Consider the following 17,183-nt stretch of genomic DNA (forward strand, 5'->3'; position numbering starts at 1 on the left):
GAGCATTAGTGCCTATTGTCAAATTGATGGCAGGTGCCATTTGTTTACATTACACTACACTCTATGTAATATTTTATGTAATATGCTGTATTATTTCTTCTTTTTTCTCTCGGATTTCTGGGAAATTAAAAGAGAGTAGCTCATATTTTCAATGATGCTGAGATTGAAATCACTTAAATGTTAATATAAAATATAGATTTATCAAAACAATATAAAACATAAAAATGCATAATACATTGTTGACGAATGAAGAATTAGAGATTACAGTTTTGAATTGTCCATTAGAAAGAACACAATTGATGTTTACAGTTTGTTGAAGATTATTCCAGTTGGGGCATTTAAGCAAAAGGTTGGCTTTCCCATGTGGGACTTAGAGCCTCAGATAGTCATTTTTTTATTTTTTTTTTGTATGATTTATTTGTGGGATTTTGAGTATAACAGATTTGCTTGACTGAAATTGTGGTCCCTGGTCAGATAGTCATTTGATCAGATCTGATCAGGGACCAACATTTCAGTCAAGCATCATTGAAATGTGAGATGGTAAGTTTCCAGCTTTTGCTCTATAGATAAATATCCATTTTTATCACAACTCTCTGGTAAAGGTGACCACTTTTAAACCACTTTTAAACCATAGCCATCACCAGTGATCAATCTGGTTGCACAATGATAGACCAATGTTTCGGGCAGAACTGTGCATGTGCAAGGCTTCACGACACCAACCTCGCTCCAGCTGCGAGATAATAACACATGATTGGTACCATGTCAACTTTTGGCGGAGGAAGGGGCGGAATATGTGTAGACGACAGCCGTGTTTGCGTTACAAACTAACCCCATACATTTCTATGGGAGATTCTTTGACTTCTGTGTCTCCTCATTAGAAAGTCTCTGCTTAAAGTGAAGAAGGTATCAGCATATCTTACATTATTACATCTCCATAGTCCAACACTGACATGGGAACTGTTTGATTTCCCCTACTGTACATAGCAAAGCAAGGTTATTTTGGTTCATAAATTCAATCTGACACTGAAAATAGAATAACATAGTTAAAAAGAATTCAGATTGTGCTCGGAGTGGCAATTTACGTACGCACCCATAACCTACACAGGAATTCACGCGTTGGCAGCAGTAGCCTAATGTTAGCGATGTCTCTGTCAAAAAAGAAACGCAAAATTGATGTTGAAAATTGGCAGTTCCAGCCAGAATGGACTGATAATTTGTTTTGTTTACATTGCTGCTGATGTCATAAAGGTTTAGTCAATGGGGAAATTTTAATAGTTTTTAATTAATAGTTTAATTAATAGTAAAAGTATAAAAGTTACAAAGATGAAAAATACAAAGCCCACATGTCCTAATTAAGACCTACGTAACATAGTTTGAATGAAGTTTCTACGTTAAACGGTTGAAGCTGCATTAGCTGCGTTAGAAGAAGAACTAGAAAAGCATTTCCTGAAGGAAATACAGTGCATGAAAATACAAAAAATATGATGTAAAATATCATACAGAGTAAAAACAAATAATGCAGATATAGTTGCAATAGTGTTGCTAGGGTACATATGTTGGTTGTTATGCCAAATTAAGTGGTTGCTATGCTGGTTGCTTGGGTAATCCTGTTGGTTGCTAGGTTGACATTGTGGTGGTTACTAGGCTGTTGCTAGGGTATTTGACATGGTTGCTAGGCTGTTGCTAGGGTACTTGAGGTGGTTGCTAGGCTGTTGCTAGGGTAGTTATGGTGGTTGCTCTGCTGTTGCTAGGGTACTTGATGTGGTTGCTATAATGTTGCTAGGTTAGTTGTGGTGGTTGCTATGCTGGTTGCTAGGTTAAACTAATAATGCAGATATAGTTGCCTTGTCTTATGCAAATCTTTCTTTTTTATTTTCCACCCTGAACATGGGCAAAATGCCTCATTGACATCAATATGTTTTATATAGAGTCACCACACTGCCACCTGTGGTTGTATAGAGTAACCTGTGATAGCTCTATACAAAACATATTGATGTCAATGGTGCATTTTGCCCATGTTCAGGGTGGAAAGTGAAAAAGAAAGATTTGCATAAGACAAGTCAAATTGGTGTTTTTGAAAAGAAAAGATCATGGAGAATAAAGTAAAAAATCTTTAAAAAATCTTTGTATATTCCCACAAGGTGTTTGGGTGCTCTGAAAATGAGAACCCAAATGATTTTTTAGACTTGTAAAGTCTGCTGTTCAGACCCTGAAGGAATTTATTTTCTGTTTATTGTTTTTGTGAGAGTGTTTCTACTTATCTCAGTAAGGAAAATAAATCAAGAGCCTATGTTGAGTACTATGTCTTCTGAAGGCTTAAACAGAGCCCAGCCTAAAACTCCAATACAATTTGTATCAACTTTGAGGGACAGCTATGACCATGCAGGATCATCCAGACCAAACGTGACGATTTTGCTACATACTATTCCTATTTATGTACCAGCATGCAAAATCTGAGCCTCCTACATGGTTTAGTTCTTGCGCTGTGGGCTTGTGAACTTTGACAAAAAAAAGAGGCCGAACAAAATCGACACCCCCCTCCCCCTGTAAAACTGGCTGTATCTTGGAAAGTATTGATCTTACATAAGAGTAATTTTGCAGTGTGTCTCCTGGGTAACATAGGTACACCTGGTAATTTTTTCAGAATTTTTTGAGACCTAAGTGCGTGGGCCCTGGTTGAATTGATGTGGAATGACCCAACTGGAAGTGGTTGCTAGGCTGTTGCTAGGGTATTTTACATGGTTGCTAGGCTGTTGCTAAGTTAGTTGTGGTGGTTGCTATGCTGGTTGCTAGGTTAAACTCATTGGTTGCTATATTGGTTGCTAGGTTGTAACTGTGGAATTGGTTGCTAGGCTGTTTCCTGGGTATTTGACATGGTTGCTAGGCTGTTGCTAGGATACATGAGGTGGTTGCTAGGCTGTTGCTAGGTTAGTTGTGGTGGTTGCTGGGTTAAACTCATTCATTGCTATGTTGGTTGCTAGGTTGTAACTATGGAAGTGGTTGCTAGGCTGTTGCTAGTGTATTTGACATGGTTGCTAGGCTGTTGCTAGGTTAGTTGTGGTGGTTTCTATGCTGGTTGCTAGGTTAAACTCATTCATTGCTATGTTGGTTGCTAGGTTGTAACTGTGGAAGTGGTTGCTAGGCTGTTGCTAGGGTATTTGACATGGTTGCTAGGCTGTTGCTAGGGTACGTGAGGTGGTTACTAGGCTGGTGCTAGGTTAGTTGTGGTGGTTGCTATGCTGGTTGCTAGGTTGTAACTGTGGAAGTGGTTGCTAGGCTGTTGCTAGGGTATTTGACATGGTTGCTATGCTGTTGCTAGGGTACATGAGGTGGTTGCTAGGCTGTTACTAGGTTAGTTGTGGTGGTTGCTATGCTGGTTGCTAGGTTAAACTCACATCCAAATATGCATTTCATCAAATTAAAATTCATAAAGGATGCAATGACATCCCATTCCTGAAATGTATGTCCTTTAAAATGTTCTATCTCAGATGAAGAAGATGTGCAACTGTCTTAAAATACATTAACTGGTACACACACACTAAATTCAAATATCTCATTTAATTTTGACAGGTTGAGTAAAATTACCGGTAATTTGACTGTGCCCAGGAAGAGTCAGTTCATGCAACGGTTGCACAGTTACTGGACCCTGAAGAGGCAGAGTCGAAATGGAGTGCCACTCTTGCGTAGGCTTCAGACACACTTTCAGTCTCAGCGCACCAATGAACAAGTGCTTCCTGCAATTGTAAGTGGTTCTGTTTATTTGCTTGTTTGTACACATTGTACAAAAGATTGATTATCATTAATCAGCTAGTAGGAGGACAGTGTTTCCTCTAGCATTGTTTTTAGCAGTGGGGGAAGACTAAATATCAGAAGGTACAAATTACAGTATCAATACATTGACAATTAATTAACAAAAACTAGAATATCTTTCTTAAAGCTACATTGTGTAATTTTTTGGGTCGATTCTTAGCAAAGCCCCATTTTTTCTTTAAAAAATATGTGCTCATTCATGTGTAATTACTTCCACCAACAAATCAAAGTATTCTCGTAAGCGTAGAATCTGGCATTCAGAATACATACAAGTTGTCTGTATGGTGGCAGCCATGTTTCGCCCTCCATCTTTAGAACACATTAGCTAAGGAGGGACATACCTGAAATTCTAGCTCTTCCTTTAGCGTTTGTCGGTCAGCAGTGTTGTCACAGTTACCTTGAAAAAGTAATCTGATTACTGATTACTCCTTTAAAAAGTAACTTAGTTACTTTACTGATTACTTGATTTTAAAAGTAACTAAGTTAGATTACAAGTTACTTTATTAGTTACTTTCAGCAGCTGCCAACAACACCCCCAACACCTCAACATAAAAATGATAACCGGTTTTGCCAATACTCACTATACTGGAAGTGCATTTTAACAGCAATGTATAGCAGACATCCCAACCTAACCTACTTAGATACTGAAATTCAGATGTTTGTTCAATAATGTCTAAGTACACCAAATAAGGAAGGCCTATTGATAGAAAATGTTATAGTAAAATATGTAGATTTTTTTTCAAGTAGCCTTGGCAACTAGCCATCTTGTAGCCTATAGGCCTGAGTAATATGCAAATGAAATTACACTTTCATTTCACTATCATTATGTTTTAATCTTTTGAGACAATTGGGTACACTTTTGTTGATTTAGCAAACAGACCAGGATGCTCTCTGTCTTGGATGCGCTTCAGGCACAAACGCACCACTCCTCTCTCTCCCTCTCCGTTGTGTGCGCATTAAGCTATGCACGTACGCGTTACTAAGTAACGCGTTACTGGCATCACTGTCGGTCAGTTACCGAATGACAGAGTTGTGCTCATGGCTGCAGGGAAACCCCTAATGTTGAATCACCTGATGATCTCTGACTCTTCGTACGGAAATAGAAGAAGTGTCTTGTACAGTATGTCGAATAATGTTATTATTCCTCCTGCATGAAATAATGTATGACATTTCACCGCTAGATGGGAGAATTTCCCCCAAGAATTAACCCATGAATACCCATTGATAGAACCTATAGCTGAATTTGGACCTAGGTAATAATAATAACACCGTGGAGGCATTAATTTTGCCGTGGCGGGCCGCCATCCCAACAAGAACGTAGAGGAAACGCTGTTAGGACGATAACGAGAAGGAAAAGGGCAACCTTCAATCACCGGGATATTCTAGCAAGTGCATCTTTGGGCAAGTGGGGCCGATGCGGAAATACGTATACCTATACCTATATTGTGCACCATACCCCAACAGTAGCCTATAGTACGTCAACCTCCTCACCTAAACAACCCAGACTATTTACTCATGAGCAAGACCTACCAGGGTCATGTCCATGTGTGAGGGTCCTGTTTGAACACTCCGTGTGAGATCCAGGCCCAATTATCAGGGGATTGTCCGGACGTCATGTCTGAAAGCAGCTCAAGTATGTTTATGTGGTTTGGATCCAGTACATCTTATTGGCTTGTTAACATGTTTTCATGTGTCCACAGAGACTAGATAGTGAAGACAAACATGCAGCTCTGAAGGAACAGCTCAAGGCTTGGCAGAGATTAAGACATGACCTGGAGAGAGCCAGACTACTTGTAGAACTGATTCGCAAGCGAGAGAAGCTAAAGAGAGAAACGGTAAGAAGCACGCATTAACAAGTTATTCTTATTTTTAAGTTACGTTTGTGCTGTGCCTGCTGTAGCTCTCATTTGGACCTTTTCCATGTTGTTACATTGTCATTAATATTAATATCTAACCAATGCAATGCTCAATCATCGTTTTCATATTCAAATTTCATGTTTGGTCTCCGTGGAAATGGGAAAAGGCATGAGATTGACTTTAAAGACACAGCGCTATGTGACTGCTTGTACAAACACTGGATTTATATGTTTCTTCACAATTTCTAAGTTGACCATGCACTGTGGTGTCATGTAAGGACCCTGTTCATGTTGCTAAGCACTTGTAATGACATTTTGAGTCTGTTAATAAGCGTCGGCTCCCCCGGCACCGACCGCTTCACAGTGCCCCCCTCATCCCCCCTAGTGTTCGTCAGACGAGACGAGAGGAAATATGTTCGTCAACGACCTTTTTTTTATGACTAAGACGAGACGATGACGAGACTGCACTAATGTCCTGAAACACTGACTAAGACTATCTTAAGATGCATTATTGTTGACGAAAAAAGACGAGACTAAAATGTTTCGCATGAAATAAAAACTAAGATAAAATCTATCTTCATTTTCGTCTACAAAATGAGAAGACAGAATATCTAGCTCTTACGTTTTCAAAAGAGTTCATGTGCAGCAGCTTTCCTGTAGGCTGCTCTACGTGCTGTTGCTGTGCTGCAACACGAAACTTCATAGAACAAGAACACTGGAGATTTCTGCCAGCTAACTAAGCTTTATGCCACAATGCTACATACCCAGAAGTTGAAGCTTTTCTCATACATATACAAATTAACATCCCCCAGAATGTTACGATACGAAAATGTTCAGCAAGTAATGTCAACTATTTAACTAGTTACACTGATGATGCAAAGTTTTCTAGCAAGTTAGCTTAGATGGAGAGTTAGGGGAATCTGTTGCGTTTGGGCGCATATCGCCATCTAGCGTGGCGGAGTAAAACATTAATACTTGGGTCTACGACAGTGTTTCTTAAACTTTTTCAGACAAAGGACCACTTAACTAACCAATAAAAAAGAAACGCACGGACCATCTAGCTAAAAAAAAAAGATTAGACCTACTTCAACAGTAGGCTATATTAGCCTACACAATAGGCCTACTCACTGAACCTGTCACGGTTGCAAGGGCTTGACCCAAACGCAGGGCAAAGTATGGCAAGGCAAGGGAATCTTTGAATTGCAAGAGTCTTTATTCTAAACACAACCCACATAGACTAATAACCGACGAAGACTGAGGGGAGACAGAGGGTTTAAATACACAGGGGTAACAGGGCACAGGTGGACAATGAACAAGGTAAAACAAGAGACAGGTGGAAACCATAATTAAACTAACAGACTAACGAGATCAGTTGAGGGGCGGAGACACAGGCACAGGGAACAGAAACACATGGCAAAACAAACAAAGAAATACATGGAACAGGACACAGGAAGTAAACAAGGGGAGCAGACATGAAGGAAAACACTAAACAGGGAAAACAAAACACGACAGGACCCTTACAGAACCACCTTGCTTATTGTCTTTGCACTTTGCTTATTGTGTCAGAGGATTCATACTGTATGATTTAAACTGGCATATCTTACATAGACAGTGTTGCAGAACTGTTTGGATTTACATACAAGTTGGTTCAAAAATTGCAAACAACTCATCTATATTATGTTTTACCACGTCTGCTCGCGGACCACTTGGGATAGCTTGCGGACTTCCAGTGGTCCCCGAACCACACTTTGAGAAACACTGGTCTACGAAGATCATGACAGTGATCCAGTCAAATCTTTTACAGTCTATGGTCAAATCCCAGCCGAGCTATAACTGTAGCTCGACTTACCTGTGCATATAAACATACTGACTGGCAAAAAATCAGAATGAGCAATTATAACAGACGAGTTGCCCTGTGGACACACAATATTGTTGGAAAATTGAGATGTGTGAAACACTATTTGACTGAAATGGTAATCAGAAATAATTTGTTATAAAAAAAGACTAAAATGTTTTGACTAAAATGAAGACTAAGATACCTTTAGTTTTCTTTTGACTAAATCTAGACTAAAATGACAAGACTTTTAGTCGACTAAAACTTGACTAGCAAAACTGATATTTGAATGACTAAATATGACAAAGACTAAAAGGACATTTCGTCACAAGACTAAGACTAAATTAAAAATAGGTGAAAAAAAGAACACTAATCCCCCCCGTACTGTACATCAATTCTGTGCACCGTAGCATGAAGTGCCAAAGTGATACTATACATCGTTTGAAAGCTGAGACAATCAGGAATTGATACATATAAAACTTTCTATGAAAAAATGTGTTTTGTGCATTACAGCATTCGATGAATATCACTATGTATCTTATCAAAATGCCCCCCTTCACCTCCTTGTGAATCCATGCCTCTGTACCTTTTAGTCTGGATTACACATGGATGGCTATATCCTGACCCATCATAAATGGTCTTGAAATGTCAGTAAGAACCCATAGTAATGAAATATCAATGTTGTTTTTATTCATAATATGTTTGGTAGATGTATAATCCAGCTCATAAAAAAACCAAAGAATTAGAAAGTTTGCAAACTTATTTTTCCGGTGCATCCCGTGTGCTGGAAGCTGTTTGTTTGCCTTGACAAAAGTTAGGTTGACGCACACTGGCGTGTTCATGAGACTCTTTTGGTTAATTAGAGCCCACCCATATGTCTAAGAGACCTATTGTTCTCCAGATATAAGCAACCACAGGGAATCGGGCAAACAAGCTGTCGATCAGGCACCCCAGCTTTGATTGACAATAACTCGAGTCTACAGCAAGCCTCGAAGATGAGACCCTATATTCTTGTAGCCAAGGAGTAGACATTTCAGTGACATACAATTTCACCATAACAACCCTAGAAAACACCCCCTCAAAACTCATGCAAACACATCTCAAAGCTAAATCTTTGATCGAAAATCCAAAAAGACCTTTGTTTTACCTAAAATGCATACTGGCAATAAAACTCTTACTACACAAGAACCCCTTTGAGTAGAAGCATAACTGTGGTGTCAAATGAAAACTAACCTTCTGGAGTTTCTTGTTTGTATCTAGATTAAATCGCAGTACCTGTCGTAGAGTCAAAGAAGCATTATTTCACATGAATCTGCAACTGTGCCTGAAAGTTTTCAAAAAAATTACTCTGAGCTAAATGCATACAGTGGGTCCCAGTTAAGTTTGGATGGGTTCCTTCATGAATCACGCATCCCATTTTCTCAGCAGAAATGGCACAAACTGCAGTTGACACAAACAACCACAAGGTGTCACTTGAGAGTTCTGCCACTACTACTTTTGATGCGACTTGACTTACTGCTTCCATGACGCAGTTTCCAAGTCAGTCCAAGTCAGTAGAACAATCAGAGACAGTTGAGCCATTACCAAACATATATGATAATACAATAGCGTGAGTTTATATATCTTATCAGGGGCGTCGCCAGACAATTTTGCCGGAGCTTCAGCCCCGAATGTTTCGAGTGTAGCCTCGAATGTATTTTGCAAAGTTGACTAACAAATATACCATTATTCGGATCATGCATTGGAACTGTGAGAAGAGGTGGAACTATTTGTCAAATATAAAAGCAGGACACGGGTTTCCTCTCACTCTCCTTCATGCAGCAGATCTAACTTGAACGTTATCTTAGGCTACCATAATTTGAAACGTAGGCTGCTTAGAGCGCGCGCACACACGAGAGAGAGAGACAGAGAGTCAGTCAATTCCGGTGTTGGGCATGCCATTGTTTGAATTTCCTATTTAGTATAAGAAAGTTATAAGGAAATCATAAAGGCAACAAGGCAGGGGCGCCAGAACTACAGTGGGCAGTGCTTCGACTTGGCCAGCTTCACTCGCGGTCCGCGCGTGGGATCACGCGGTATCACGCGACTTTAATTTGTATTTTCCCAGTGAGACGCTGCAACAACCCAAACAACCGGTAGATGGCTCAAGTGAGTAGGGTGTCTCGTAAAAAGAAATGGAGCCTGGAAAACCCTACACAGACTTCACTACAGACTTTAGCAGACTGGTTTAGAAATAATTTAATAGCCAGAAATATGCCTGCCCTGCCCTAATAAAGAAATATTTGGTTAACTGCGAGTGAATCCCGTTTGCAGCCGTAGAAGAAACGCAGGACAAATTAAACATTCTGGTTTTCTCCGAGTGCAAAGATGATAGACAGACATCATTTGGACAAAATATAGAGCATATTAACCTCGTTGCTCAGCCAAATGCCTTCCTGTTACGTCCTGTTATCACGGAGTTACAGGCATAAACGATTTTTTAAGGTCACAAGTTTACTTCATTAGCGGTTTATTTTTTTGATTATTAAAGAGTGTTTTTCATTTAAAGGTTTGACTTCGTGCTTATTCAGTAGAGCATTTAGTGCTCTTCCCAATCCCAGACGTTCACATTGCATGTTTGTTTGTAATGGATGCAACCGCGAGATAGGCTACGCGTTTGACGGCAATGAGTTGTGAACGGACATGAACCAAGACATATAGCCCAGCAGTAATCTAGGGACTGTTCGTTATTTATTGAAGGGGCCACCGGATGAATTTTGAGTGCTTCAGTCAAAAGTTGCATGACCCTCCCTTGCCTGCTAGAAATTGTTCAATGACCCTCTGACAGAATTGTTAAAAAAGACATGACCCTCCCCTTGCCGTCTTCCGCCCGCGCTGCTTTGCGCCACAGCCACACACTGTGATAACGTTCTTAAATCAATCTTTCGTGAGCTTGCATGCTACCAGTCCTTCCTTTTCAAATGTGTTGCGCCTGTTTGCACAATTTCACAAATAATCATATGTGATTAATAATATGACAAATAATCCCTGTGCATGGGGACCGAAACAATGCATGCCAACTTTTTCCGTGTTTATCACGTATTTTAACTTTCCCCCGCTGTCTTGCCGTAGAATAGGCTATCCCAGATTTTAATACTCTCATAACAACCCTGCCATCGGGCCTGTCTCTGTGTTGCCCTGTTGCTACCCCTTGTCATTCCAACGAAACAGATGTCTTCAAATCATCGTTTTCCTTGCTTGAATGTCATAAACATACAACTTTAGACAGCAGAATTACGCATAGGCTACTTGGAACATAACACATTGACAAAGGACAGATGTATCGTAACACCCCCAATTATCACCACTTTTGTTCAGAAATTCTAAAACAACGATGTTTTTTAACACTTCAAAATAACATTTGCTAAATTAACCTTGCATTTTTCAGTAGCCATAGGTGTGTAGATTTGAACAAAATCTGGTTTGGTTCTTAACGGCACATGGACGGTTAGACCGAGAATTCTTGTCGTGAAATTAAAATTCCACTGGAGCTCCAAGCGGTTGTGTACACGCAGCCTTACAACACTGTTTACAGCTCTTTGAGTCACGGTAAAATGTCATTTTTGGTACATAGCTAATTTAGATACACCTATGGTGTTGGTGGTTGCGTCTCTTTAGGAGTCCGCTGTCTTGGTTTGTATAGAAATGGATATAAGTGACACATACACGCAAGACGGTGGAAATACGGGACCGACGGTAATAGGGGGAGTTCCGATATGTTGCTAGTGACAAAATATTAACTTTCAGTGTTTTACGATGTCTTTGTCATGGGGAAGTGTTTTTCCCCATGCATTTATTCTAGGCTACTGCCGTGAGAGAAGCGGGTTCTGTGTTTTGTTCATGTCAGTGACTGACGCGAGAGAAGCGGTGTCTGTGTTGTGTTGCATTGCGTTGCGTTAATTTATTTTCATTGGGCATACCGTGCCGTGCCGTCCACAGCTCTTCAGTTCAGTTTTTTGAAACAATGAGTGCAGGAAGCGCGTTTGTATGGTTATATTGCTTGACGGGGGGATCCCAAGCAGCTTTCAGCCATAAGGCTACTTTGAGAACATTTCAATTCACCCGACACTAATATTCAAAATGTTGACAACTATTTCGGCATAGCCTATAAAGCAGTTTAATTAAATGGAATGTAGTTGTAAACAAACGAGCTACTTGGTGAGGCTTGGCCTCACAGATGCGCTCGTGCTTTAGATCAGGGGTCCCCAACCTTTTACGTAGCCTACCATGGACCGGTTTGATTCCCATTTTTTTTTTCACGGACCGTGGGGGGGGGGGATATTGGGGGTTCGGGGGTTCCATGTTCCATATGTGTTGTGCATGCATTACTTGAAAAGAACTAGCTCCAGTTATGTATGAACAGTGAAGGTAACGAACTCTTAAAAACGTGAAAAACGTGAACTTGAAGAAGTGAAAATGTAACAATATGAACTATGAAAATTGAACAACTTGAAGCTACATCTATCAAGTGTGAACATGCTTAACAAAATATGGGAACAAAACATGGGAACTAAACATGCATTATGAATATAATCAGTGGGAGCCCTGTGCTTGTTCCCTGCAACAAGACAGTGACACCCTCAGTGTGCTTGAAATGTCCAGTCGATTGCGCAATTTGGTTTTAATTGCAGTCATTGCAGAAAACCCGGCCTCGCATAGATACGTATACGTGGTGGGAAATGGTAGCAACGTTTTCAGCGCTTTTACGGCTATCTCGGGATATTCTGCTTTGGTTTTGATCCAAAAACCCGCCAGAGAGGTTTCCTCATACACACTCTTAAGACCACCGTCATTTGCAATTTCGATCAACTGCTCTTCCTCCTGCGCTGACATGTTAGGACTATTCGGGATATTGACAAATGGGTTGCGGACCCACTCATTGGTTTGCCGTGGATCTTTGGAGGATGGGAAGTAGCCTAACGCTCAAACTCCATTTGAAAGCGCAACAAGGTAATCGCGCACCAGCTGCAAGAGAAAGGGCCCTGCCTCAGTCTCTCCCAAAACCCCCACTACTGTTTGGAACATATCAAATACACCCCGTCCCCATTCGTCCCCACAAATCAAGCTTGGCTTTAAATGCAGCGACTTTATCTGCCAGTTTAAAGACAGTCGTCATTCTCCCCTGGAGTGACAGGTTGAGGTCATTAAGCAACCTAAATATGCCACATAGGTAAGCGAGTTTTGACACCCAGTCCTCATCACTAAAATGTGCAGCTAACGGTGACTTTTTTTTTCCTGTAAAAAATCTCTGCAGCGGCTCTCGCAACTGAAACACCCTGGCCAGTGTCTGCTAAAGATGCTTGTTTTTTGATGCTCATTCTAGCAGTTTAGCTAACTTCGTGTGACACTACCGTTCGCCAAGAACTGATCAAGTGAAGTGAGCTGACCTGAGGCTGCGCAGCGTTGAAGGCAATATGTAAAGTGTTGAAGGCGGGACAGACGTAAGAAAATAGACCTGGCAAAATGCAAACATGTGTGCAATCAAACAACTGCATATAGGCCTATGCCATGTAAAAACGTGACATTATTGCGAATTAAATTGAGTTTAGTTTGCATGCATTTTTTTTAAACTCATGTCGTAGGCTACGGCCCGGTTAGGAATGTACCGGCCGCGGCCCGGTGTTTGGGGACCGCTGCCTTAGATGGCAGGAAAAATCTTCAGCCTATTAACTGACCACCCGATTCACGTTGGCTGGGGGGGAAGGGGGGCCATCAGACATTTGTGACCAGTTAATTCGGCCCTGCCCCCAACAAATCACACCTTCCCACCTCTGACAGCTTAAAAGTACTCACACCTATTCACAAACCTGCGGCATTTTGCCGTGTTTTGAAATCCTATGCAGCTTTCAATAGTGAGGAAGCAATTTTGCATTGTAGGCATAACTAACATGCAATAACGCCACCAACAACAACCAAAACTAGGCTAATCATTGTCAAAATGTAAATTAAATGTAACATTATGTGCATCAAATTAAAATGTTCTCTTTTGCAAACGTAGGCATAGTAACAGAATAATTTAATAATATTACAAAGATACTACATCAATCCGTATGTTTCATTAGGCTACTAGGCTATTTGTTTTGCCTTACTCATTATTCATTTAGGCTAGGCCTTTTTATTCAGTTATTAATCATCTTCCTTCTCACTACTTGTGTAGCGCACGCATTCTCCGACCTGTCACCTGTCACTCATCATCGGAAGGGAGGTGTTTGGAATCATTCCCGCGTTACAATCGTCAGCCAATCAAGGTGGTCACTTCAGTCAAGCTCGTGCATGAGTAATGACGTCATCTATAGCAACGAAGACTCACTCCTAGTTTAGGAGTTGTCTGAAAGGCTTTGTGAATAACTTTTAAGAGAAAACTCCAAGCTAAAATCTTTTAGTGCGATTTAGGAGTAGCCTACTCCTAGTGGTAAGATAAAAGCCTTTGTGAATAGCCTACGGCCCCAGTTATTCATCATCTTCCGTCCTTGTGTAGCGCACGCATTCTGACACCTGTCACCTGTCACTCATTATCGTAAGGGAGGTGTTTGGAATCATGCCCGCGTTACAATCATCAGCCAATCAAGGTGGTCACGCTTGCCCATTTACACAAATGAATGGTCGAATATTACTGATGATCATTGTTATTTAAGAACATGCAGTGTGCGTAGGGCACCAAAAACATCTTGCTCGTAAAAAAGCATCATACCGCACATTGTGGCGGGTCTGTTATTTACTGTAGGCTGCGCAAACCACAGGGCAAGCCTGCATTCGAGGCCTTCTGTTGAAGACTTTTATATAAAGCCTGCGCTAACAGTAATCCTCCTGCCCCTGATAGGCCTACCACAGCTGTGGATATGTGTGGAATGTTCAAGTAATAACACAATCCAATGTGTGTCTCAATTGTCCCCCGCTGACCAGACCACCTCACACATTTCTCTAGATTTTGCAACGAATTTACATGACACAATGCCATAAAATATGCCAGTTTTAGGACACAGAATAATGTTTGTAATGATACCAGTTAGGCCTACGTTTAACAGTAACAAGTGTAATGAGCTATTCATTGTCGAAGGTGCATGGTCAAGTGAAATTCTTACTTTGGAAAACAAACATTTGCCGATATCATCGCCGATCATCAGAATATTGCTCTGGACTGCAGGTAACTTGTTAACCCAGTAGTTCTCAAACTTTTATTTAATTCCCCACTTTGATCAAGGGGCATTACTGATGATAGTGGAGATAACGTGTTATCCCGAGGCCTTTGCCAGTCAGCATCTCCGACGGTAGTCTACCCTATTAAAAATAGGCTATACGTTTTCGATGTCCCAAACGGAGAGACATAGGCTACTTTATTGTTTTTAACGATCTCTATGCTACTCACAAAAATGTAGGCATGGGGACATGATGAAGTAGGCTATCCAACTGTCGTGTGTTAAATTATTGTGATTACGAGCCAGTGGTTTTCAAACATGCGTGACTCGGACATCTAACTAAATGCAACAGGCTCATATCGTCCTCGCATTCGCAAAATGAGGACCAGTGTTTTGTCAAATTGCAAATAGCTATTCGTTTTAACGAATTTTTATGATAGTAGCCTATGCTTTTTGTATAGGCTACTATCTTAATCTTGGAATAACGGGAAGGGAAGTGGCGCGTCTGCAGTCAGCCAAATATGAATGTAATTCTGCGGCATAAAGCAGATGTATTTGTTTATTGTACAGAAACAGAAAAATAAAAATGACATGTCAAGCAGTCAACTGACTACATTGCAGTCAAGAAGTAGGGTAAATTAAGACACTGTTTTGATTTGCGTAGTTGCATTGCCCCCAACACTGACAATAACATAGCAGATTTCGATTTTCGCTACCATCGTGTAGTCAAGCCTTAAGCCATACCCAAGTAGCCTTAATGAGGTAATGTTTAATTATGCATGATTTATTTTGTTATTGAATTCGTAGGCTGGGATTCCTCTCGGTAACAATTATGTTTGGTAGCCTCCTGCTTTTTCAGAAGGGGCGGCAGTCAGGCTACTGACAGAGCGATGTACAGTGGCAGAGCGACGCACAGTGGCTGAAAGTGGTACTAAAGCTTCACGCAGCTTCACGCCTCGTAATGCGCGACTGAAGTGGCCATTTGAAAGCGATGCCCACTGTAGTTTCAAAGTGCAGTCCAAAATCGCGTGCGCTGTATTTTCTCTTTCTTGCTCAAACAAAATGCCCTGCCCTGCCCGCCTCATGCTTATTCATCCTTAAGCACACTATGTGGATATTTCATTTAGTATATTTAGTATTTTTAGTATTTTTTTATCTTCTTCTGTCTTTATTGTTCAGTGATTTTTAATATATGTATATACTTATATCACTTTTTCTACTGTAAGTGCATGTTGTGTGTGATGTCTGTATGCTACTGAGACCTTGAATTTCCCTTTGGGGATCAATAAAGTATCTATCTATCTAGAACTGTTTAGAAGTTGACTGTTCCTATAATCAGAATCAGCTTTATTGGCCAGGTTTGCATAAACAAACAAGGAATTTGACTCCGGTTAATCTTTGCTCTCAAAGTACAACAATCACTTAATACTTAACACATAAGAATAAAGAATAAAAAACATATAAGAATACAAAGCAATTGCAGTATGTACATTTGCAATAAATAGAATATTAGGGGTGGGATAGGGCAGTGCAAATTGTCCCCGTCAAGGTTGCCATGGTCATGGACACCTCAAGGCACAGGCAAGATACAATATACAGTTGAAAGACAGGGTAGGAATAGTGCAATTTAAGAATAGACTGAGATTTAAGATTTAAATATAAATATAGTGCAAGGCAGTTCAGGGCAATGATAACGTATTAATAACGACGTTAAGTAGATGGGCAGAACAGTGTTGATAGACTTTGTTCAGTGTAGGGGTGGGGCTATTTCTGGGCGTTCAACAGAATGACTGCTTGGGGGAAGAAGCTGTCTTTCTGTCGGCTGGTTTTGGCAAACAGTGCCCTGTACCAGAGGGAAGGAGGTTGAACAGTTTGTGACCAGGATGTGAGGGGTCTGCAGATTTTTGCTGCCCTTTTCCTGACCCTGGACCGGTACAGGTCCTGGATGGAGGGAAGGTCAGCTCCAATGATCCTCTCTGCAGCTCTAATTGTCCGTTGCAGTCTGGCCCTGTCCCGTTTGGTGGCTGACCCAAACCAGACCGTGATAGAGGTGCAGATGACTGAATGATTGCTGAGTAGAAAGTGGTTAGCAGCTCCTTAGGCAGATTAAACTTCCTAAGCTGTCTCAGGAAGTATAACCTCTGCTGGGCCTTTTTATGGATACTCTGTGTGTGGGGAGACCATTTTAGGTCCTGTGAAATGGTTGATCCCAGGAATCTAAAGGAATCCACAGTGTCATTCTGAATAGTGGGGGGGGGGGCTTCTCCTAAAGTCCACTGTCATCTCCACAGTCTTCTTGGGGTTAAGCTCCAGGTGGTTGTGACTGCACCATTGGACCAGCTGTTCCACCTCCTGTCTGTAAGCAGACTCATCACCATCCTGGATCAAACAGAGTTCACCCATTCCAGCACAATTTTTCCACAAAAATAAGTCACGTTTGTCAAATTGTGTTCATTTCCTACTTTGTTCCTTTTTTGTATGTGTTTGTAATTGAGTGTGTGCAGAGTG

At 40.9% G+C, this 17,183-nt stretch overlaps 1 protein-coding gene across 4 annotated transcripts in view; it reads left to right on the forward strand.

Annotated features, from left to right (window-relative positions):
• Window positions 1-17,183, forward strand: part of brpf1 (bromodomain and PHD finger containing, 1) — a 137,517-nt gene that overhangs the window by 66,023 nt on the left and 54,311 nt on the right. For all 4 annotated transcript variants that reach the window (XM_076277436.1, XM_076277434.1, XM_076277437.1 and 1 more), the window contains 2 exons: window positions 3,571-3,742; window positions 5,511-5,645. In XM_076277436.1, coding sequence (XP_076133551.1) covers window positions 3,571-3,742; window positions 5,511-5,645 — 307 coding nt within the window. The remainder of the gene's footprint in view (window positions 1-3,570; window positions 3,743-5,510; window positions 5,646-17,183) is intronic.

Source organism: Alosa pseudoharengus, unplaced genomic scaffold, assembly GCF_046254945.1.
Source record: "Alosa pseudoharengus isolate Yale_2024_CS ecotype anadromous, Long Island Sound unplaced genomic scaffold, YU_APseudo_1.1 YU_APseudo_1.1_scf_9, whole genome shotgun sequence".
Classification (NCBI taxonomy): domain Eukaryota; kingdom Metazoa; phylum Chordata; class Actinopteri; order Clupeiformes; family Clupeidae; genus Alosa; species Alosa pseudoharengus.